The 18,775-nt window shown below is 31.1% G+C and overlaps 1 protein-coding gene across 3 annotated transcripts in view; it reads right to left on the bottom strand.

Annotated features, from left to right (window-relative positions):
- Positions 1–593: 593 nt before the first annotated feature.
- Positions 594–18,775, bottom strand: part of LOC148609471 (kinesin-like protein KIF18A) — a 27,242-nt gene continuing 9,060 nt past the window's right edge. For all 3 annotated transcript variants that reach the window (XM_088595595.1, XM_088595593.1, XM_088595594.1), the window contains exons 5-20: positions 18,556–18,666; positions 16,648–16,845; positions 15,988–16,085; positions 15,441–15,516; positions 14,408–14,482; positions 14,031–14,119; positions 13,056–13,212; positions 12,301–12,474; positions 11,818–11,939; positions 11,289–11,497; positions 8,535–9,782; positions 7,876–7,972; positions 7,272–7,402; positions 5,050–5,128; positions 3,559–3,621; positions 594–1,838 (exon numbers count right to left, since the gene is read on the bottom strand). In XM_088595595.1, coding sequence (XP_088451721.1) covers positions 1,781–1,838; positions 3,559–3,621; positions 5,050–5,128; positions 7,272–7,402; positions 7,876–7,972; positions 8,535–9,782; positions 11,289–11,497; positions 11,818–11,939; positions 12,301–12,474; positions 13,056–13,212; positions 14,031–14,119; positions 14,408–14,482; positions 15,441–15,516; positions 15,988–16,085; positions 16,648–16,845; positions 18,556–18,666 — 2,985 coding nt within the window. In that variant the 3' untranslated portion in view covers positions 594–1,780. The remainder of the gene's footprint in view (positions 1,839–3,558; positions 3,622–5,049; positions 5,129–7,271; positions 7,403–7,875; positions 7,973–8,534; positions 9,783–11,288; positions 11,498–11,817; positions 11,940–12,300; positions 12,475–13,055; positions 13,213–14,030; positions 14,120–14,407; positions 14,483–15,440; positions 15,517–15,987; positions 16,086–16,647; positions 16,846–18,555; positions 18,667–18,775) is intronic.

The following is an 18,775-nucleotide window of genomic DNA, read 5'->3' as shown; positions in this document are numbered from 1 at the left end:
AAAACATTAGTGAAATATATTGCATGTTCTTAAATTATTTTACAAACAATAATATCCGTTTCTACTCATCAATTTTTCATAGCCATAAGGTATGCAAAAAGGTAAACAATAAATTACTAGTAGATATGCGTTTTGAAATAGATTTTGAATATTTATTTATTTGTTGTTATGCATTTAGATGCTGGAAACCAATTGATACAATCATTAAATTGCATTACACTGCAACAATAGCTAAAATTTTTGAACTCCCCGACTATAAAATGATGACAATCAGTCAGACTATTTGCCAACATGTTATTAGTATGTGGGAATAAAAGTAAATGTTGAATGAATGCTAATTAGTTTTTTTTCATAGATGGGCACTTCCATTTTAAACAACCATTTTTAATCTAGGTTACATGTTCCTGTCCTTGTTCATAGTACACATATAATTTTTATACGATGGCAATGGCAACATCACAGACCATTTGAGATTTTGCATTATTATGACACAATGACAGTTGTGAAAAATGATGGCAGAATTCTCTCTGTCTAAAAGCTGACTTCTAATAAAATGCATCATTTGACGTTTGAAATAAATTGAAATCAGGAAATTATCATTTCATTTACCAGTTTATTCACTAACTACAATTGGTTCATAAAATGTCTCTCTTCACAAATGAAACAATTAAATACAAGAATATTAAAATACAATAATATTGAAGATTAAGCTATTGAAAGCTGCATGATTTAATAAAATTTGGAGATAAAATATGAAATACATTTGTTAAACATCATGGCTATACATAAAACATAACAAAATAGAAGCAGCTAATGTATCTGATATAAGACCTGAAACCTCTGGTTGAAGAACAATTTACATTTCAATAAAGCAGTTGTCATGGAAGAATTATTCACACAAGTAGCAGTAAGGGTATTGATTAACCAAGAATTATTCAAACATGGATAGCTCATTGACAAATCATTATCAATTATTAATACATTAAAATCGAAAAACCAACAGAATTAAGAATCATTAAGATCCTAAAACATATGTAAACAATTTAATCTAAAAACAGACTGTTTCAATTCAAAAAAAAAAATCATTCGTCATATTGATAGATTTATTATGAAGTGGAAATTAATCAATCATTTACCAAAAAAAAAAAACAATAATAATTAATACTGTAAACCAAGAAATTTTCTTTACAGTTTTATTTTCACTATTTTTGTGGTTAGACTTGTAATGCAAAAATTACATTTTGAATATTTTCTTTGAAATTCATTACAATACAACTTGAAGAAAGGTCGCATATCTAAAAAGCAGATTAATCACAGAATTTGCATAACTAATATAGCTTGAAAGTTTACTGGGTTACAGTATTCAACTAAGTAATGATTTTGTACAAAGCAGTTTTTTTTTCCATAAGCAATATCAAACAAAACATGCACGGCGACATACTGATACAGTATAAAGTTTCTCCTTTTGCAAGCTTTGGCCATCTCATGCACATTATTTGTTTGAAAATATAAAAATCCTCCAGCAAAAACAAATATTTTAAAAGAAGTCTCCAGAAATGTGTTATGGTACTCAGTTAAGAAAGTCAGTCTTAAAAAATGCAGTATATTTGTAGACAGTTCTGACTTCCATGGCAACATAATCAGCAAAAACTCATGACTTAACTTTGTTATGTATCCAAGGAGTTGATAGGAGAAATGAAGGAAAAGAGGACAATTCTTGACTTTGTAGTAGTTGGTGCTATGACATTAGGCTGTGTTTTTTTTTTATTGGTTAAAACCATCATATCTGCCATCCAGGTTTGTTGACACTACTGACTGACTGACTTCTTTTGAATCCTCTAAAATAACGAAAAAACAATTATTAAAGTATTTCTACATGTAGCTAAATATCATAGAATATAAACAGAGATGGGAAAACATGTTCATTTACCATCAACCAATTTACAGTGATACATTACTGTACAATCACAAGAAGGCACTGTTCAATCTTTAACAAAAACTAAAATCATATCACTTGTAGGCCTTACAAAATGTACATCAGACAAAGTGATTAGAGTTGTTCTTAATTACTATTAAAATATTCAATAAAAATTTTCACAGCGTGCAGCATGATATAACTGCAGCCGTCCAAATCCGTTCACCTATGGCAAGTGGGGACACAATATTGATTTTGACACACTTAAGCATGGGGGCTTACAGTTCATTATTGACACAAGTGGTTTGGACACAATATAGCACGAAATTTGAAATTCAATTTAAAATTTAAACTAGAGGCTCAAGAGAGCCTGAATCTCTCACCAGGTTAACCATTTGCTTATTTGAAAAACTTGAGGAATGAGACAGGCTAAGTTAAAATCAACTAAATTGTCAAAAGCAAGAAATTCTTTTCATAGCATTTTCATGACCTGGACATGAATTTTGCTAAGGCAACAGTTTTTGAATTTTTTTCAAAAACCTGTCTTATGACCCCTAAGTTCCATATTTAGTATAGGCAGCCATATCTATTCATGGATTAAAAATAACAACAGCCATTTTGAGCACAACACACTAAAGAACCATTATGCTTATTTTCATTCAATGATCTTAAATGTTTTTAGAAAAGAAGATTTACAAAGTTGTACATGTGAAAAAAAAAAAAACAACAAAAATCTGTTTTAGGGGTCGCAACTCCTACATTAGTCAATAAATGGTTTTGAAAATTTCAGCATAGGTCCTTCTCATGATGCTCAACAATTTAACCCTCTGCCAGAAATTTGCTAAAGGCAACGGTTTTTTGAGTTATTTGCAAAAAACTGCCATCTGAAACCTATGTTCTTTTTTTAATAATGGCGGCCATGTTTTTTCATGAATCAACAATCCCAACTGTCATTATGTGTGGCATACCCTAAGAAACATAAATGCCAACTTTCATTGAATTCTGTGCAATGGATTTTGAGAAGATTTTCAAAAATTTCGAAATCAGACCAAAAATTAAAAAGTTGGGTTTCTGTGGGTGTGGCCCAATTTTGTACTGCTTTGAATCTTAAACTGTTCAGATAAGCCTACTGTGTAATTTTTTTAAAAACACAATTTCAAAGAGAACAGATTGGCATCTGAATCATAATAAATGGATCAACAATTAACTTTTCTTTTCAATTCTAATTATGATAACATCTGTTGTCACCTTTTAAGCCCCGGGGTGAGGCAAAAACCTCCAAAACTATAAAGCTGTCCACCATGTCCTTAGGAACAATGAGTGTAAATTTCAAAAAGATTGAACGAGTCTTACTTAAGTTATTGGAAACTAAAAAAAAACTTAATGGATGCCAAAGATGAATGAGTACAAGAGGGTGATCCCAATATACAACCAAAAAATTGTTTGTGGTCGTATAAAAATCAATGCTTATATTTCAACATGTGTACCAATAAACATTTGGTCAAATCTAGCACAATGACCAAACCTGCTATAATAGTGTCTGATTTGCTACATGTACATTAATTTCCAAATAAAAATCAAACTCTCATGCAATAAATTCTGGTTTACAGTTGAGTAAAACAAATAATATGAAGGTGCATTACCTATTCTTATTAGTTGGTTGAACTGGTACTCTTGTTGGTTCCATGTTCTCATTATTGACCAACCTGCAAAAAAAAAACAAAAAAAGAAATGTATATTATAGGTGTTATCACATATTTTATTTTAGATACTTGCATTTTTGCATATTTGATAATACCAGATGTAAGTAAAATAGGGCTGATAATAGTTTGTTTAGTTCTGATTTGTACATGATTATACCATGCCATGGATGAGGCAGGAGATAATACTATAACATGTATTGAACTTGCAACAGTGATCAGTACAATTAATGAAACAAGAGGCTCCCAGGAGCCTGAATCGCCCTCCTGGTTGAATTTTGCCTTTCAAAGGCAATACATTTAACAAGAAGTTGTCCAACAATTTTGACTCAAAAAGTCTTTGGTAGGGCTTACCAAAAGGAACATTTCAACAATTGAAAGTTTCTTTTAATTTATCACAGTTTTCAAGATATTGACTGAAAACTGTTAAAAAAAGGTCATTTTTCCCCTTTCAAGGGCAATAACTCTTACAAGGAGTCATCTTGCAACTTTTATCCCTGAAGACTTTTGTAGTCCTAATAATAAGGATCATTTCAGCTCTTGAAAGAATTGGCTAAACCTAACGGTTTTGGAGATATATGTGAAAAAATATGGTCTGACCCCTATGTTCTGTTTTTAGTAAAGGCAGCCATGTTTTTTCGACGAATCAAAAATCCCTACATCAGTTCTATGCAGGATACACCAAGGAACATTCATACTAAGTTTAGTTTCAAATGATCCAGTAGTGTTAGATAAGAAGATTTTTGAAAGAAATAACAGTAATCGTTGAAAAAGGACAATAACTGCAACATCGTTTAACAGATTAAAACCAAAATTAGACCAGAGATAGATCTCATCATGCTGAACACTTTAACCCAGTCAGAATTTAGCTAAACTTAATGGTTTTGGAGATAAAAACAAAGTATCTTATGTTGGAAATGAGACAAGTAATACATGTATTTATATCAGAAGTTACAAAATGTTTATGATAATTTTATATTTACTTGAGCAAAGCTATTGTTCTTTCTTGTTTTGTTAAAATTGTCACTTTAGGTTGATTTAATTCTTGATTATTCTGTATTTCTATTTAAAGCCATAGATGGTGATAAATAGATTATTACATGGGATGTTCCATTTTACCCTGGTACCAGCCTTTGACATGATACCAAGGCCAATATGGAATATGGCATGTGATAACCTATAATTATCTGACAATGCAAGTAAATCTGAAATCCTCAGTATAACCTGACTATATAATTCGTTAACTTATAAAACCATTCCTTTACAAGTTCAACATTTGTAGCACTTGGATGTCCTTTTTCTTTGTTCATAGTTACATCGTGATGTATTGTCAAATATCAAAGAGAATCAGGTCATTCTCAAGTGACCGACTATTACCTTACAGAATGTCTCAAGAAAAATCAATTATCAATAAATGTACTTAACAATACTAACTTAGATTTATTCCTATTTCTGGCAGCTTTTGTAGGTTGCATGTAACTTGGTTTCATTTGGTTGTCTCTCTTTGGTTTTCCTGAAAATAAATGCATGTAGATGTAAAGGAAAATGAACCACGCATAAACATGAAGAAAGTTAAACTAGACACATAGATACTCACACAATCAAACTTGTTTGTACATGAAGGCAATCATTTCTGAATGGTAAATGCAATATTGTAATATTTTGAAGATTACCATCCTTGCCGATATATGATCAATCAAAGAAAAGTAAAGGCAAGTTCCAAGTAATCAATTGGAGATATTAAAAAGTTAAAAAAACTTAGAAAAAAACCAATGACAGGAAGAAACTAAACACAATAAACCATGACTGTAGATACAGGTAATGGCTAGCCTTGTTTTATATCAGTCAGATATGGCAAGATATGATACAGAACTTTGTCACACACTCAAATCCAGGAGAGAGATGCTTGAGGTAGATCATACCTACTATTTTGTTTTATAGATTTTCATAAATTTTCTCAGAGATGATGTCTGATGAATAAACTTAATATAAGTCACCAAACTTGATTTTAAGATACCTTGAAAGTACTTTTATTTGTGGGTACCAATTTTTGTGGATTCTTGAATTCATGAATTTGACAACTCTATCATACAAACAAATGGAAAATTTCCTTTTCGTTGGGAACTTAATTTGGTGGTTAACCAAACCCACGAAATTCACAAAAATTGGTACCCACAAATATTAATACTTTTACAGTAATTTAACCATAATATTGTCAATATTTTTACACGATATTATTGATTCTGTTGGGAATTTTCCTTTTCACAAACAATAAAAAAACTGGGAAATAGAATTTCTTCAGTTATTTGTATTAAGAACACTTATCCAACTTTTTTTTATATTCCAAAAAGAAAATACAGTCGAACCTTGATGTGTCAAACTCAGATTAGTCGAAATCTCGGATAACTCGAACTAATTACAAAGTCCCAAAAAAAAACTTCCCTTACTCTAATACAACTTAACCTCGGACGACTCGAAACCTCGGATAACTTGAGGTAATTAATCAGTCCCCTCAACAGGACTTCGAGTTTAATTAACCCTGATGTCTCAAAGTCAACTAATTAGTTGGAAAAATGATTGCTTTATTACAAGCCATGATTGAGGTGTGTTTTTACAATGATTAGCATGGCTTCTGAAATTAATTTGTTGATACTCTTTTTATGGCTTGATATGTGTATTTATTTAATTTGAAATTGCGCATGTAGTGAAAAGAAATGAATTATATTAATTACATGTCAGAATTCACACTAATAGTGACATTGGATATTTTGATAAATTTATTTTTTTTTAAAATACCAATGAATTGTAATGGTATCTGACTGTTTAATGAAACTTCAAACAGATTAAGTGTATTTCAATGATTACATTCGTTTCGCTATTGAATTTGAATTTTTATTGTAATAATGTAGAGCACATGGTTTGATGACACTCCTGATTATGAGTCAAACAAAACAGCATGTAATGAATTATGATGTTTTGGATTGAGAAAAAATAAAAAGGAAATTTCAATAAAACACTCGGTGCCGTTCAGTATTTCAATCATGATATACATGTACAACATACAAAAAAATATCTTCAGATATGAAACGCAATAATTACGAAGTACGGTGTAAAATGAAGTACATGTACATGTACAAGCACAACAAATGATGTAAATGTAGAAACAATCATTGACCAAACTACTAGTATTTGCGGTTTATCCTCATCCTCAGATTACTCTAACCTCGGATAACTGGAACATTTTTGCATGATCCCTTCGACTTCAACTGAACAAGGTTCAACTGTAATTATTTAATTTTTTCTTGACATTTAAAAAAAAATTCTATAAATCAATTTCCCGTCAATTATCTCCCCTTGAAAGTGGCTTTTAGTATACAAGTATATGTAATTTGACCACATTTATTTTTATCTCAAAAAGAATTCTTTATACAGAATTGAGGATTAAGTTTGTACCCCATACAATACACTATTTGGTTATTAAAAATGCTTCAAGAATTTGCAAGACGACTGAAAAAAGATGCTCAGTGTAATAGGTACTATTTCCTTTTTGAAGATATATTAGTTAAAATGAAGGGATAAAGAAACACAATGTTAAGTTAGTGAACTGTATACCATATTAGACTATTTAGGCTTGTCTTATAGTTAAAGCTACTAACTTGGATCAGTATGCCACCTCTCCATTAATGATGGTAATCCCATCTCCTGAAGCTTTCTACTAGTCTCCTCTTGACTATTGTCTCCAAACAGGTTCTCCTTCTTCATCATCAACTTTCCTGCTGCTCCAGGCCTGTATCATGTACACAACAAATGTCAGAGAATATTATTTTTGCTATCTTCTTTTATGAACTTGGGTTTGACATTTCTTAATATCTACCATTGTTTGTTTCAAATTATTTACACTTAATAATAAAACTACTGGTACAATTAAAAATGCTGTATATGTGCATAAATTATAACTGCTAAAGTAAATTCAAAGTAATAACACACATATAGCTAAATGTATATGAATGCTTACATCAAAAACTATTTCTATACATATTGTGTAGTTGTATTGTGACTAAAGAAAGATTACCAGCGAAACATTACAATCACTTCATCCTATCAATCTTCTGTCTACATTTGCACATTTTGCTACACAATTTATCCCTAATTTGTATCGATTAAGACTGAAAAGCATAAAATTTTCCTTATTATTTTAACTATGAGCTCTGTGTTTTTTGGGGATTTTTATAAAGATTTTTTATTTTTATTTTTGTTTACCTTTGATTTTGTTCACTGAGTGGTGTGTTACTGTTCATCTCTCTGAGTGGAGTTCTAACTACTGATGGTGACTGAACAACATCTGCATAGCTACGACCTGAAAACAATGAAATACAACATGCATGAATAAAATCAAATAAAATATGTGGGTAAAGTACACATACACGTAGCAATCTGTTGCAGCAATTTACATAAGACACATTCCTAACCAATGCTAAGGACTCTGACATACAAGAGGGTAATTAAATCAAGGCAACGAATAAGGGAACCAAAAAAAAAAAAAAACATTTTTCAAATAATACCTACAAAAATGTCTTCTTTCAGCACCTATAATATTGAATATATAAAGAAATGACAGGGCTTAGGGACAATTACTGCCCTCTTTCCAAAGGTACATTACTAAATGAAATGAATTGCCTTGAAAACCGTGATAAAGAAATTAAGGGATTAGGAAGGCAAGGGGCCATAGGCTATTAGCCCAATATCAGAAAGAAAATTGTTTGGTTTCTTAACAAATGACCCATTCTTAATATTTCCTTCCAAACCATTGAAGAAAGTTTTAAACATGTTTAAGTTACATTTTAATTTACAATTGCAGTAATATACGAAATGTATATGTACATGTATGATCATGTTACTTTTCACAATCCAATACTGACCTTGTTTTAAAGAATCTGGGGTTGATGGGAACCCACCAAACGTTATTGACCTAACAGCATGGCTCTTTCCTTCCATCAATGATCCATTTAATAGAACTTTGGATGACTCTTGTGACTCCATTTCATTATTGCTAGCCTTAGTTACTGTCCTTGACTTTAGTACAGGTGCTGTTGGAGTGTTACTGGTAATAACCGAACATGCATGTGAAGAACTTTCATTTGACCTCGTCTTTAGAGTATTCACAGAAAGTTGATTTTGAGTTGGTAATACATTACTCAAGGTTTGTTGTGCTCTAGAAGAGTGTGCAAAGTTTTCTGTCACAGAATTATTTAATATATCATTTAAATGTGGTTGCATTATATTTGAACAATTTCCAGAATCTAACGCAGTCAACTTCTGTTGTGTCTGATTGTTAAAAATTTGTTCATGTGAGACAAGCTGTCCTAAGCTATTATGAGAAAGCATACATGGCACACTGGTAGCACTATCACATCCATGGCTTGGTTTAGTTACAAATTTGTCTGTAGCTATATGACTATCAGGTATACAAACATCAACAGAGGTTAAAACTTGTCTGGTTAAAACATCAATGTTTGGCATCCCACTACTAACTGATTCTACATCTTTGTGTGAATTTTGAGAAAATTTATCTTCAATCACAGGAGTCCTAGCAAGAATTTCAGGATCCTTATCACATGTCTCCATCAAAGTAAAAGTAGAATTTTGTTCATCACTAGTATTCTCCTCTAAAGTGAAAGTAGAGTCCATATTCTGACTAGGTTTACTTTTTAAACTAGTTTCAGTCTTCTTCAGTAAGTTTACAGTTTTATTCTCTATACACCTTTGTGTTAATTGAGCAAATGGATGACTATCTAAAGGTCTAGAATACTCCAAACTGTTGGCCTGACATGGTGGTGATGTTAAATTAGTTACATTCTGAATAGGTAAATCTTTAGCTTGACTAGGTTGTATGCTATTATTCTCTGTACAATAGGCAACATCATCTTTAGTAACAATCTTATTTGGGAAGGGTGTATGACCAGCATCTGTGTCTATGGATGGTTTACTTACTGGATTCTGATTGTTGTTTGTCCATATACTTTCTAGATTTAATGATTTACTAAGAGCCATCTTATTAGAAGTGTGAACCATCTTTGAAGCTTTTGAATGACTGGCCCGGTTTTCTGCATGATGATGAACCAAAACGGATTCAGACACTTTGCTGTCATCTGGATTAACTATCCTATCTAAAATATAAGTACACATTGCAAACAACTGTCCATGTTCAACTATTTTTAACCAAATTTAATTTCTGTTTTAAAAATAGCATCTTACATTGTAACAAATAACTAATTTGACAATCATTTAACAAATCTGATAATCCACAATACCATCTTTCTCTGATTTTTAATAACAACAAAATTATACATTGAAGGTCAAATTTTCCTAACATTTGTGTGGAAGGTAGATAGATTTTAAAAATTTTTACAATTCATTTTCTTGAACGGGTACCATTTCTGTTTGAATTGTTGAATTCAGTAGTGTGAGCCCTGTAGTTTATGTTGAATTCAGTGGCGTGAGCCCTGTGGTTTATGTTGAATTCAGTAGCGCGACCCCTGTGGTTTATGTTGAATTCAGTAGCGCGACCCCTGTGGTTTATATTGAATTCAGTAGCGTGACCCCTGTGGTTTATGTTGAATTCAGTAGCGTGACCCACTATCTCTCTTCTGATAACAATTCAAACAAAAATGGCACCAGTTCAAGAAAATAAATTGTAAAAATGTTCAAAATCTATCAAATTATTGGTTACAAGCAACTATTTTAATCACTTTTTTTGTTTCAAACGTTTAAAACGGGATACGGAATGAACATTCATCACTTCAGCTTACGATAATTCATGTTTTACCGTCAACATTTCGTTACGAAACGTGCCGGTTCTTTGGACTTAAGTAAAATTAATTTCAATTGATAATTTGGTAGAAAACCCGTAGTGTTTCTTTTGATCTTCATGTTTCTTATCAGAACAGTTAATTCTCCATTTCAACAGAACATTTCTTAAGCTTGACACGAGTGTGTACCAACCGCTGCAGCCTACAATATGTGTCAATAAAGTTTTGATTTGTCAGTAATAAATTTTTTACATGATTATTGATACTCTTGATCAACTTATATCAAGAGACTGAATATTTTGAACAAGAAATCATTATGGATTAAGTGGAATCAGAAAAAAAAAACAACAAAATTCCAACAGAATGTCACTGCCTGAAATTTTCTATTCCAGTGCTGCTAAAAAAACAAAATCAGTAAGACAATGCAATACAAGAAGCTTTGCTTTGCTCAATCATATATTGATTTTGCTGTAATAAATTTGGTAAGTGCTAGAGGTATAGATTAGAAATTCTATTTCATGAATTATTGATACAGTCAATCATTCAGTCAGCAAGCTTATTTCATTTTGTCTAAAATATTTAGTTACTTACATATGTAGCTTAAAGAAAAAGAAACATTTATCTCAATAAATGAAAATGCTTGCTTATATTATGTGCATCTAAGTAACATATAACACATAATTTTACAAAGCATTGGTAAATGATGCGTGTATGCATCCACTTCTCCCTAGTGTCTCTCTGAAAAGCCCTGTTTTTCTCAAGCAGCTTGAGCCCTGTAAACCAGAGATATAATGAATGGATAAATAGGTGCACAAATTATGCCTTCAAATCTGTAAAAGATGACTAATCAACAAAACTTGTTACCGGATGGGAGACACCTGAAGTCCAGGAGACCAGATACACTAAATGACTGGTTCCCTCCACTAAATGTTTGGTCAGCAAATGATACTTCTCGTCCCTCAGCCATGTTCTTCATCTGTTGGTACTCCTCCTCAAGGTCAGAGGTCAACATGTTAGAGCCTTTTATAATCAAGTGTTGTTGTCTAACCAGGTGAAGTAAACTACCTATCATTCTTAAAATAAATACAGTTCAGAGGTCAATACAGTATAACTAATTAAACTAGTCAACTTAAGCCATAAGCAGAGAAGCTTTTATACACATATAAGAAACTTAGAATTTTGTTTATTCAATGACCAAAATTGATAGTATGGTGCATTGAGTTTGCTAACGATACTACTAAGTAATTACTTAGCAAAATTACATATTTATTTGTTATGACAAGGCCAGTGGTCTATTTCTATTCATTAATTTAAATGCACTGCTATGGGTGGTACCCCTAATGACAATATCATCTGCTAGAACAGCTTTCATGATGCAAGCCTGATAGCATACCTTTCCGATGACTGAATTTCTCTTTCTTGTGTCTTCACAACTTTAGTCAGATACTTCACACAGTACTGACTTTCTGTTAAGGCCATGCTGGTCTGATGCACTTGTAGAGTTAGTTTCAAACTCTATATTGAACAGAAAGAACTTAAATTTAGAAGTTGAAACAAAATTAACTTTTGTTACAGAATACCTTTATTTACATTATATCTTTTTTAGTTCAAAACTTCTTCCAGTTTACCCTTACATATATATGTGGGCAACAATGCAGTTCAACTACCAAGATAATGTTTTGCTTCAAAATTAGATAATTATATACCAATACTTGTATATAAGTCTTCTTACTTCTGTATAATGAAAGAACATTATAAAAAAAAATGGGACAAATGAAAGTGATCCGATTTGTCATATGGACTCCCACTTTTAGATGAAAACAAATTGTTCAGGTAAGATATGAGGTTTTTATCAGGATAGGTTGATTTTACGTACCTCTGTCTCTAAATTATCGCCAGATCTGTTACAGTGAACTTTGATGGATTCTTCCATCTCTGCTACTGATTTCTTGTTTTCTAACAAGCTTTTTGTGCACTTATCCCTGTTGCTATGGAAACCATCAAGTGTATGTCTTGACAACATCACCATCTTTTTAAGTTTCTCTGATAACTAAAATAAATCAGCAATACACTAAATATACATATAAGTTGAAATCACATTTCATTGGAACTTCCAATTAATTCATTTACTTACACACTGTGTATGTAGTGTGTGATAGTCACTGCTTAAAATGGATTAAAGAATACATGTTTGTACTGGTTTTATTTCCAGGAAAGTACTTTATAGATGATAAACTTTATGTACAAATTTTGTAAAGTCTATGGTTTTGCTCAAAATAGCTTAATTGTGCTAAAAATGATCCTAAAAGAATTTTATTAGTGAGTATAACAAAACAGTTGTCCATAAATTTTGTTCTTGGGCCAAAGCATATCTAACAGAGTTTTGACTAAAGTAAATATCAATATAGTTTTCTGAATTTGTAGAAGTGACCCCCTTATTTATGTAAACAAAATTAATGTTTAACTAAATGGGATGCCTTACAGACAAAAAGAAATAATAGTCAATAATGCTTCCATTGACCTTGGTTGGCAGTTTATAAACAATAAAATACTTCAGTCACATCAATACTTTGTTGACCGACTAAAAAACAACCATATTTGTAATCCAATATATTGATAAACATCAATTACCTTGGTATTATTATCACAGACAATCTCCATTCTAGACAAACATTTTTCTTTTCTATGAATCTTCCATTCTAAATCTCTGCTCTTAAGCTCAGCATCCAAGAACTCTCTACTCAACTTTAACCTTGTGCAAAACACACCATCTAATTTTTCTTTCATCCTATCAAAGTAAATGATATAATGAATATAAATGATTCAAGTGACATTCATATGTACATGTATTACTGCATTTCATATTTGATCTTTGGGCTATTGCAGGAAAAAAATGCCCCAGGGGTTCTGGAATGCAATTCATTTTTTTTTAACCTTGGTGGGGGGATTAAAAACTACTACTTATTTGGTGGTTGTAGTCAGAATTTTATTTAAATCACTGATTTAGCTAGAGCTAGTCACTTTAGTCAAGGACTAATCAAATTGTCAAGCGACCCAATTATAATCTGAAAACAATAAATACGCAATAGACACAGAAAAAATACCAACATGATATAAAAGCAGAACTATTTCCCTACACATTACAAGTTTTCAACCTTGAAAAAAAGGACATTCTTTCTCAAGTAACAAAATATTGATATTATCTATGGTATTAGGTCAGAATAATATCCTCAATACATAATTTTATTTTCCTGGTGGTGGCTAATTAACTTGGTTGTGCATAAAAATATAATCAACAATCTTGAGGTGGTACTCTTAATTATGACCAGAGTTCTGATCCCCTTTGCATTTTTTCTTGGAATAGTCCTAAATACTTTCAAAAAACATATAGGATAAAATATTGTATTTTGCATTTTTATTTGATTTTTTTTGTTGTTTTATGTCATAAATCTCTCCATTTACAGAACACCGAAGTAACAAATCTATCAAATGACAGAAAACATCTTTTGTTACAAAATAATTAAAACTTCTAATCATCAAGGGCAAATGAAAGTGATTCTTGGCTCAAGTTTTCTTTTTGTAATAAAAAAATACCAAATCTCCTACCTGCAAACTTCTATACTGCTGGTCTGACTCACTGTCTTCACTAACTTTCCTTCTTCATAAAATCGTAACTTTTCTTTCAACTCTAGAATCTTAACACATAAAAATTGGAAAATTACTTTGACAATTCATATTATTTTTTATAATTAATTTATTCACAAATAGATATCCTATGATAAAGATATTTTAGTTTAAACATACATCTGTACTTTAATGTTCAAAACAATTGGTTTGGACACAAGTAAAAACTGACTTATAAAGAACTCTTTCAAAGATGTAAAGTAATTTTCATAAGAATCATTCGTGAAAAAAGGAACTGTTGTCAATTTACTACAATCATGTTTTCAAACCCTCCCTACAATATAAATATGAAGACCAACCTCTTTTCTCAGCTCTTCAACAATCTGTCCATATCTAGCCACATGGAAGTCTACATTCAATACATTCTTCTTCAACTACAAAAAAAAATCATTTTTTTTTATAGTACAAGCTACTTTTTATCTTATAAGTCGTAGTAAGGAACTTACTGAAGCAACAGCCTGCAGGTAGGCATAACAACCTACACAGACACATTGTTTTGACTTCAAAACAACTAGCCATCACTCTCTCTCCTTCAAACTTGGCAGAAAAGCAGTGACAACCAATTTATAATGTTTTGTATGACTAACCTGAAGATCAAACTCCCACACCTTAGGCACATAATACAATGAGCCTGTGAAGGCAGTTATATTGATACAGTATATTTGAATTTTTTGCCAACCCACTTTTTCAATATAGAGCTTCATGGAGCAAGGCATGATACAACTGCAAAGTATTGAACTCTGTTCACTTTGGGTGAGTGTGGACACATTTAGTTTTTGACACACTTAAGAAAAGGGACTTTCAGTTCATTATGGACACAACGACCGGCACAACACAATAAAGGACAAAATTTGAAATTCAATAAGAAGTGAAAACAGTTCTGCTTCATGGGTTCTAATCAAAGACCTTTGCCTTCAATCCATGAAAGCAAAAAAAAACATAAGAAATGTAAATCTGATAGGAAATTGCAGGAAATAAAACGGGTGATTTTTTGGGATGTGGCCACTTTGACACTGTTAAAAAATTAGAACATTTCTTAAATAAATTGTATTTCTACTTAAAACAAGATATTATTTGAATTGGAATTATTTTGGATTTAAGAAATTAAGTGAAAAAATTATTTATAAAACTTACCACCACTAAGAAGGTTTGCCATGCCGTCATGACTAAGGGGGGTTTAGTAAGTTTCCATGACTTTTGTTATCCTACCTGTTAGCCATATCGGCATGACTAACCCCATAGTAAGGGTTTATTTTTGGTCATTTTCTTAATTCCAAAATAATTCCAAATTCAAACAATACCTTGTTTTATTATCACTATGTGTAGACTTACTGTAGATTGAATATTCTTGGCTCTATCAGCATACTTTAATGTGTTGTAAGTATCTTCATATGTCATACTGGATGGGCTAAATTATATCAAATACAGTAGATGTTGCTGAATGTAATCAGTAAAATTCTAATTTGTGGTTTAATTTTTTATTAACTAACACTGCCATCATGTAGAAATGTGAAAAATTCTAACTAAATGGATGTACATATTGGATAAGTGTTTTTTTCTGGATTTCCAATGCATTCTTTATATTTATTTATTTTTTACTTTAATATACATGTATGCACATCAATCTCTACATCAATTCAATGAAAATGGCAGCAAATAAGAAAAAATGTAAAGTTTTGTGTGTGTGAATAATGCACAATGTAAATTGGTTGTTATCCTGAAAATTAAATCTAAAAACAAATACCAGTGTAGTGTTCCTATTACTTAGGATAGTTATTGCAAACACAAACAAATTTTAAAAAAGCTAAACAAACAAGTTCTCCATTGAGAGTTTCTAAAGAATTGGAAATAATTGGAAACTAGTATTTCCAGTACCAACCTGACAGCAGCTATCATAACTGTTTGACAGTTTCCACCCAGAGAATCCTTCAACAGTCGTGTTAACTTACTATCTCTATAAGGTACATGTCCTTTGTACTGAAATATTGAACAATCAATATAATAAATAAAAAGGAATACTGCCAAAAACTGACACCATAGTTAATGTCAGATTATTCCTTTACAAATATATGTAGCACTACATACTACTAAAAATATGAAAGAAAAAAACATTACCTTTTCCCAGTTAATTTGTGAAACTACTAAAAGTGACTTGAACATATATTTTTCATCTAATATAGAAAAATATAAACATTTTATTCTGAGTTAATACATGACATCTGATATACAGAGTTAGAAATAGCAGCCTGCCTGCCAGCCTGAGACTGGCTATTTTTTGGCAGGGCTGGCTAATTTGAGCCAAAATCTATATAGCCATAAAGTAAAAATATTGAAAAGTTGTATTCCGGACTGGCTAGAATTTTAGTGAGTTTCCTACCCTGTGATATACCGTAACAATATTGAAACTGGTCTGTCAAAAGCAAATTCAATTAATCATTGCTTTGCTTAGAGATTTTTCAGTAGATGATGAGAGAGTTAGTCTCATATAATTTTATTTTAAAGCATCATACAACTTGGTACTAATTCCATTTATACAAACCTTAGGATCAGCCAAAGCATTGATGACATTGCCAAGTGCCAACAGAGACCTATTAATATTAGCTCCTTCCCTAAATCTATTTCCTCTATTTTTAGTAACAGTTGCTCTCTCAGAACCCGCCAGATCCACCAGGCATAATTTGGCCACTTTGACCTCGGCTGAAATGTTAGCAGTTCTATCCTTCTGTCTCACAAACACCTGCAGAGATATACATGTATATTTACATTTAGGTACATGTGCTAAAGTGTAGTTCAACTCGTTTTAATCAGATAAACATACCAAATACTATTAAATCATGTCAACCTAAATGTAGTTATCTTAGCTAAATGTATATATGTTGTATGTGCTAGTAACATAGGCAAGTGATTTCCCTTAAATGTTTCATTTGTATTATCAATCATGTGTGGAAGAGTGAATTTTATAATGAATATACAGATAATTTTATTTTCGGAATTTCCATGATTTAAGATGAGATTTATTAATAAAATATTATTTGAAAATCATAATTTGACTTGATCTTTTTAATTATTGAACAATCAGAACTCATTCAGAAATAAAATCAGCCAGTTACCTTGTGTTTATATTTTTATATTAAAATTAAGTATGACCTTAGTTCATGAATATGACCCTGGATTGTTACCTTATTTGGAATTTCAGTAGTATTGATTATTTGGATTATTGGATATTTAATTGGTAGAAAATCACATGCACTTTTGGAGGGAAATCCTTTTGTTCTTGTTGTCACTCTCTATACATTTAAAATCTCTGATGGCAGACATTTTTGTAACTCAGTAAAAACTATTGGAATACCTTGGAATATTAATTTTGATGGAAGTCTGATTGTCTACTTTATGCCTATGTCACCATTATTAACTTCTTCTACTTTGAAAGGTATTTATTAGTAATAATCTTGATAATTGTCCCAAAAATAACATTTTGAGTGATTTGAGCTGAATGAATGGATGACTGACTTATAAACTTATAAAACTACAAAATAATATAAGAATAAAGTTAAATAAAATGATAAATGAGATAATATAAATCAGTAGTAAATATAAAGTCTAAATGATCAAAATATTATTATTTTGATAAAACATCAATTTAATAAAGTTGATTTAGTAAATGTTTTATTTGTGTTATGCGTTACATTTAATTGTGCGTATTTTGAAGCACAATAGTTATTATTGTAATTTTGTATTCAGATGTAACCATGACACTGCTGATGTTATTGCACAGAGTATTGTAATGAGTTGATATAGTGGGAAACTGACCTTTGCACCTAATTGTGAGGTAAGGAAGTGTTACATTTTTATGAAATTTACTTAACTAATATTATTTGCTTGCTTGGTAATATTTAGCTTTCAGTCAGTAACTATTAAGCTTATTTTTAACTGATTTTTGTTGCTTATTTAGATATTTCAAGCTAAATTAATTTTTGCATGTCATTGTATTTAAAACATATATAGATGTGAAATATTGTATATGAGATTCATGCCCAACAGACAAATACATTTGTCTAAGAAAATGCATTTTATGAGAACTATCATATTGCCTATAGAAGGTGTAATGTTATTATATTATAACTATTTTATTTTAATTAATTGACTGATAGAATTTATCTATGCTATCAGGGTTATCTTTCTTTACCCAAGTCTAATGAATTTATGTATTGTTATTGCAGGTTTTTTTTGTTTATCCATATAACTGCAATAAATATTGGAACCTAACGATTTGATGTGGTTTATTTCTCCCTGGAGAACTGGCCGGACAACACATGTAAAATTCATAGTTATCTACTTTTCATATTACCCATCAGTGTTAAATATCAACAACAATAGAACATCCTTTAATTAAATTAAGCAATGAACTATGAAATTCATTTTATATGTAGATAGAATGTTTACCGACCTGGAATACTGCATGTGATCGCGACGACTCAGCATTAGCATCTGTTGGATGTTGTGTCCTATTTTGATTACCATAATGAAGCATGTGTAGCAACTCCTCTGCATCTCTTGGCTGAAATAAATACATATAAACCATTGTGGAAAACATGTTTCTACAGTTATCTGATAGATGTATAACGTACATGTAAGATAGGCCAAGCTTTATGAATAATATGTTTCCC

This window comes from Perna viridis, chromosome 8, assembly GCF_037379345.1.
Source record: "Perna viridis isolate PV_CMFRI_1.1 ecotype Kerala chromosome 8, ASM3737934v1, whole genome shotgun sequence".
NCBI classification, from domain to species: domain Eukaryota; kingdom Metazoa; phylum Mollusca; class Bivalvia; order Mytilida; family Mytilidae; genus Perna; species Perna viridis.
Note: the sequence above shows the minus strand (reverse complement) of the source record. Positions and strands in the feature narration are given on the sequence as shown.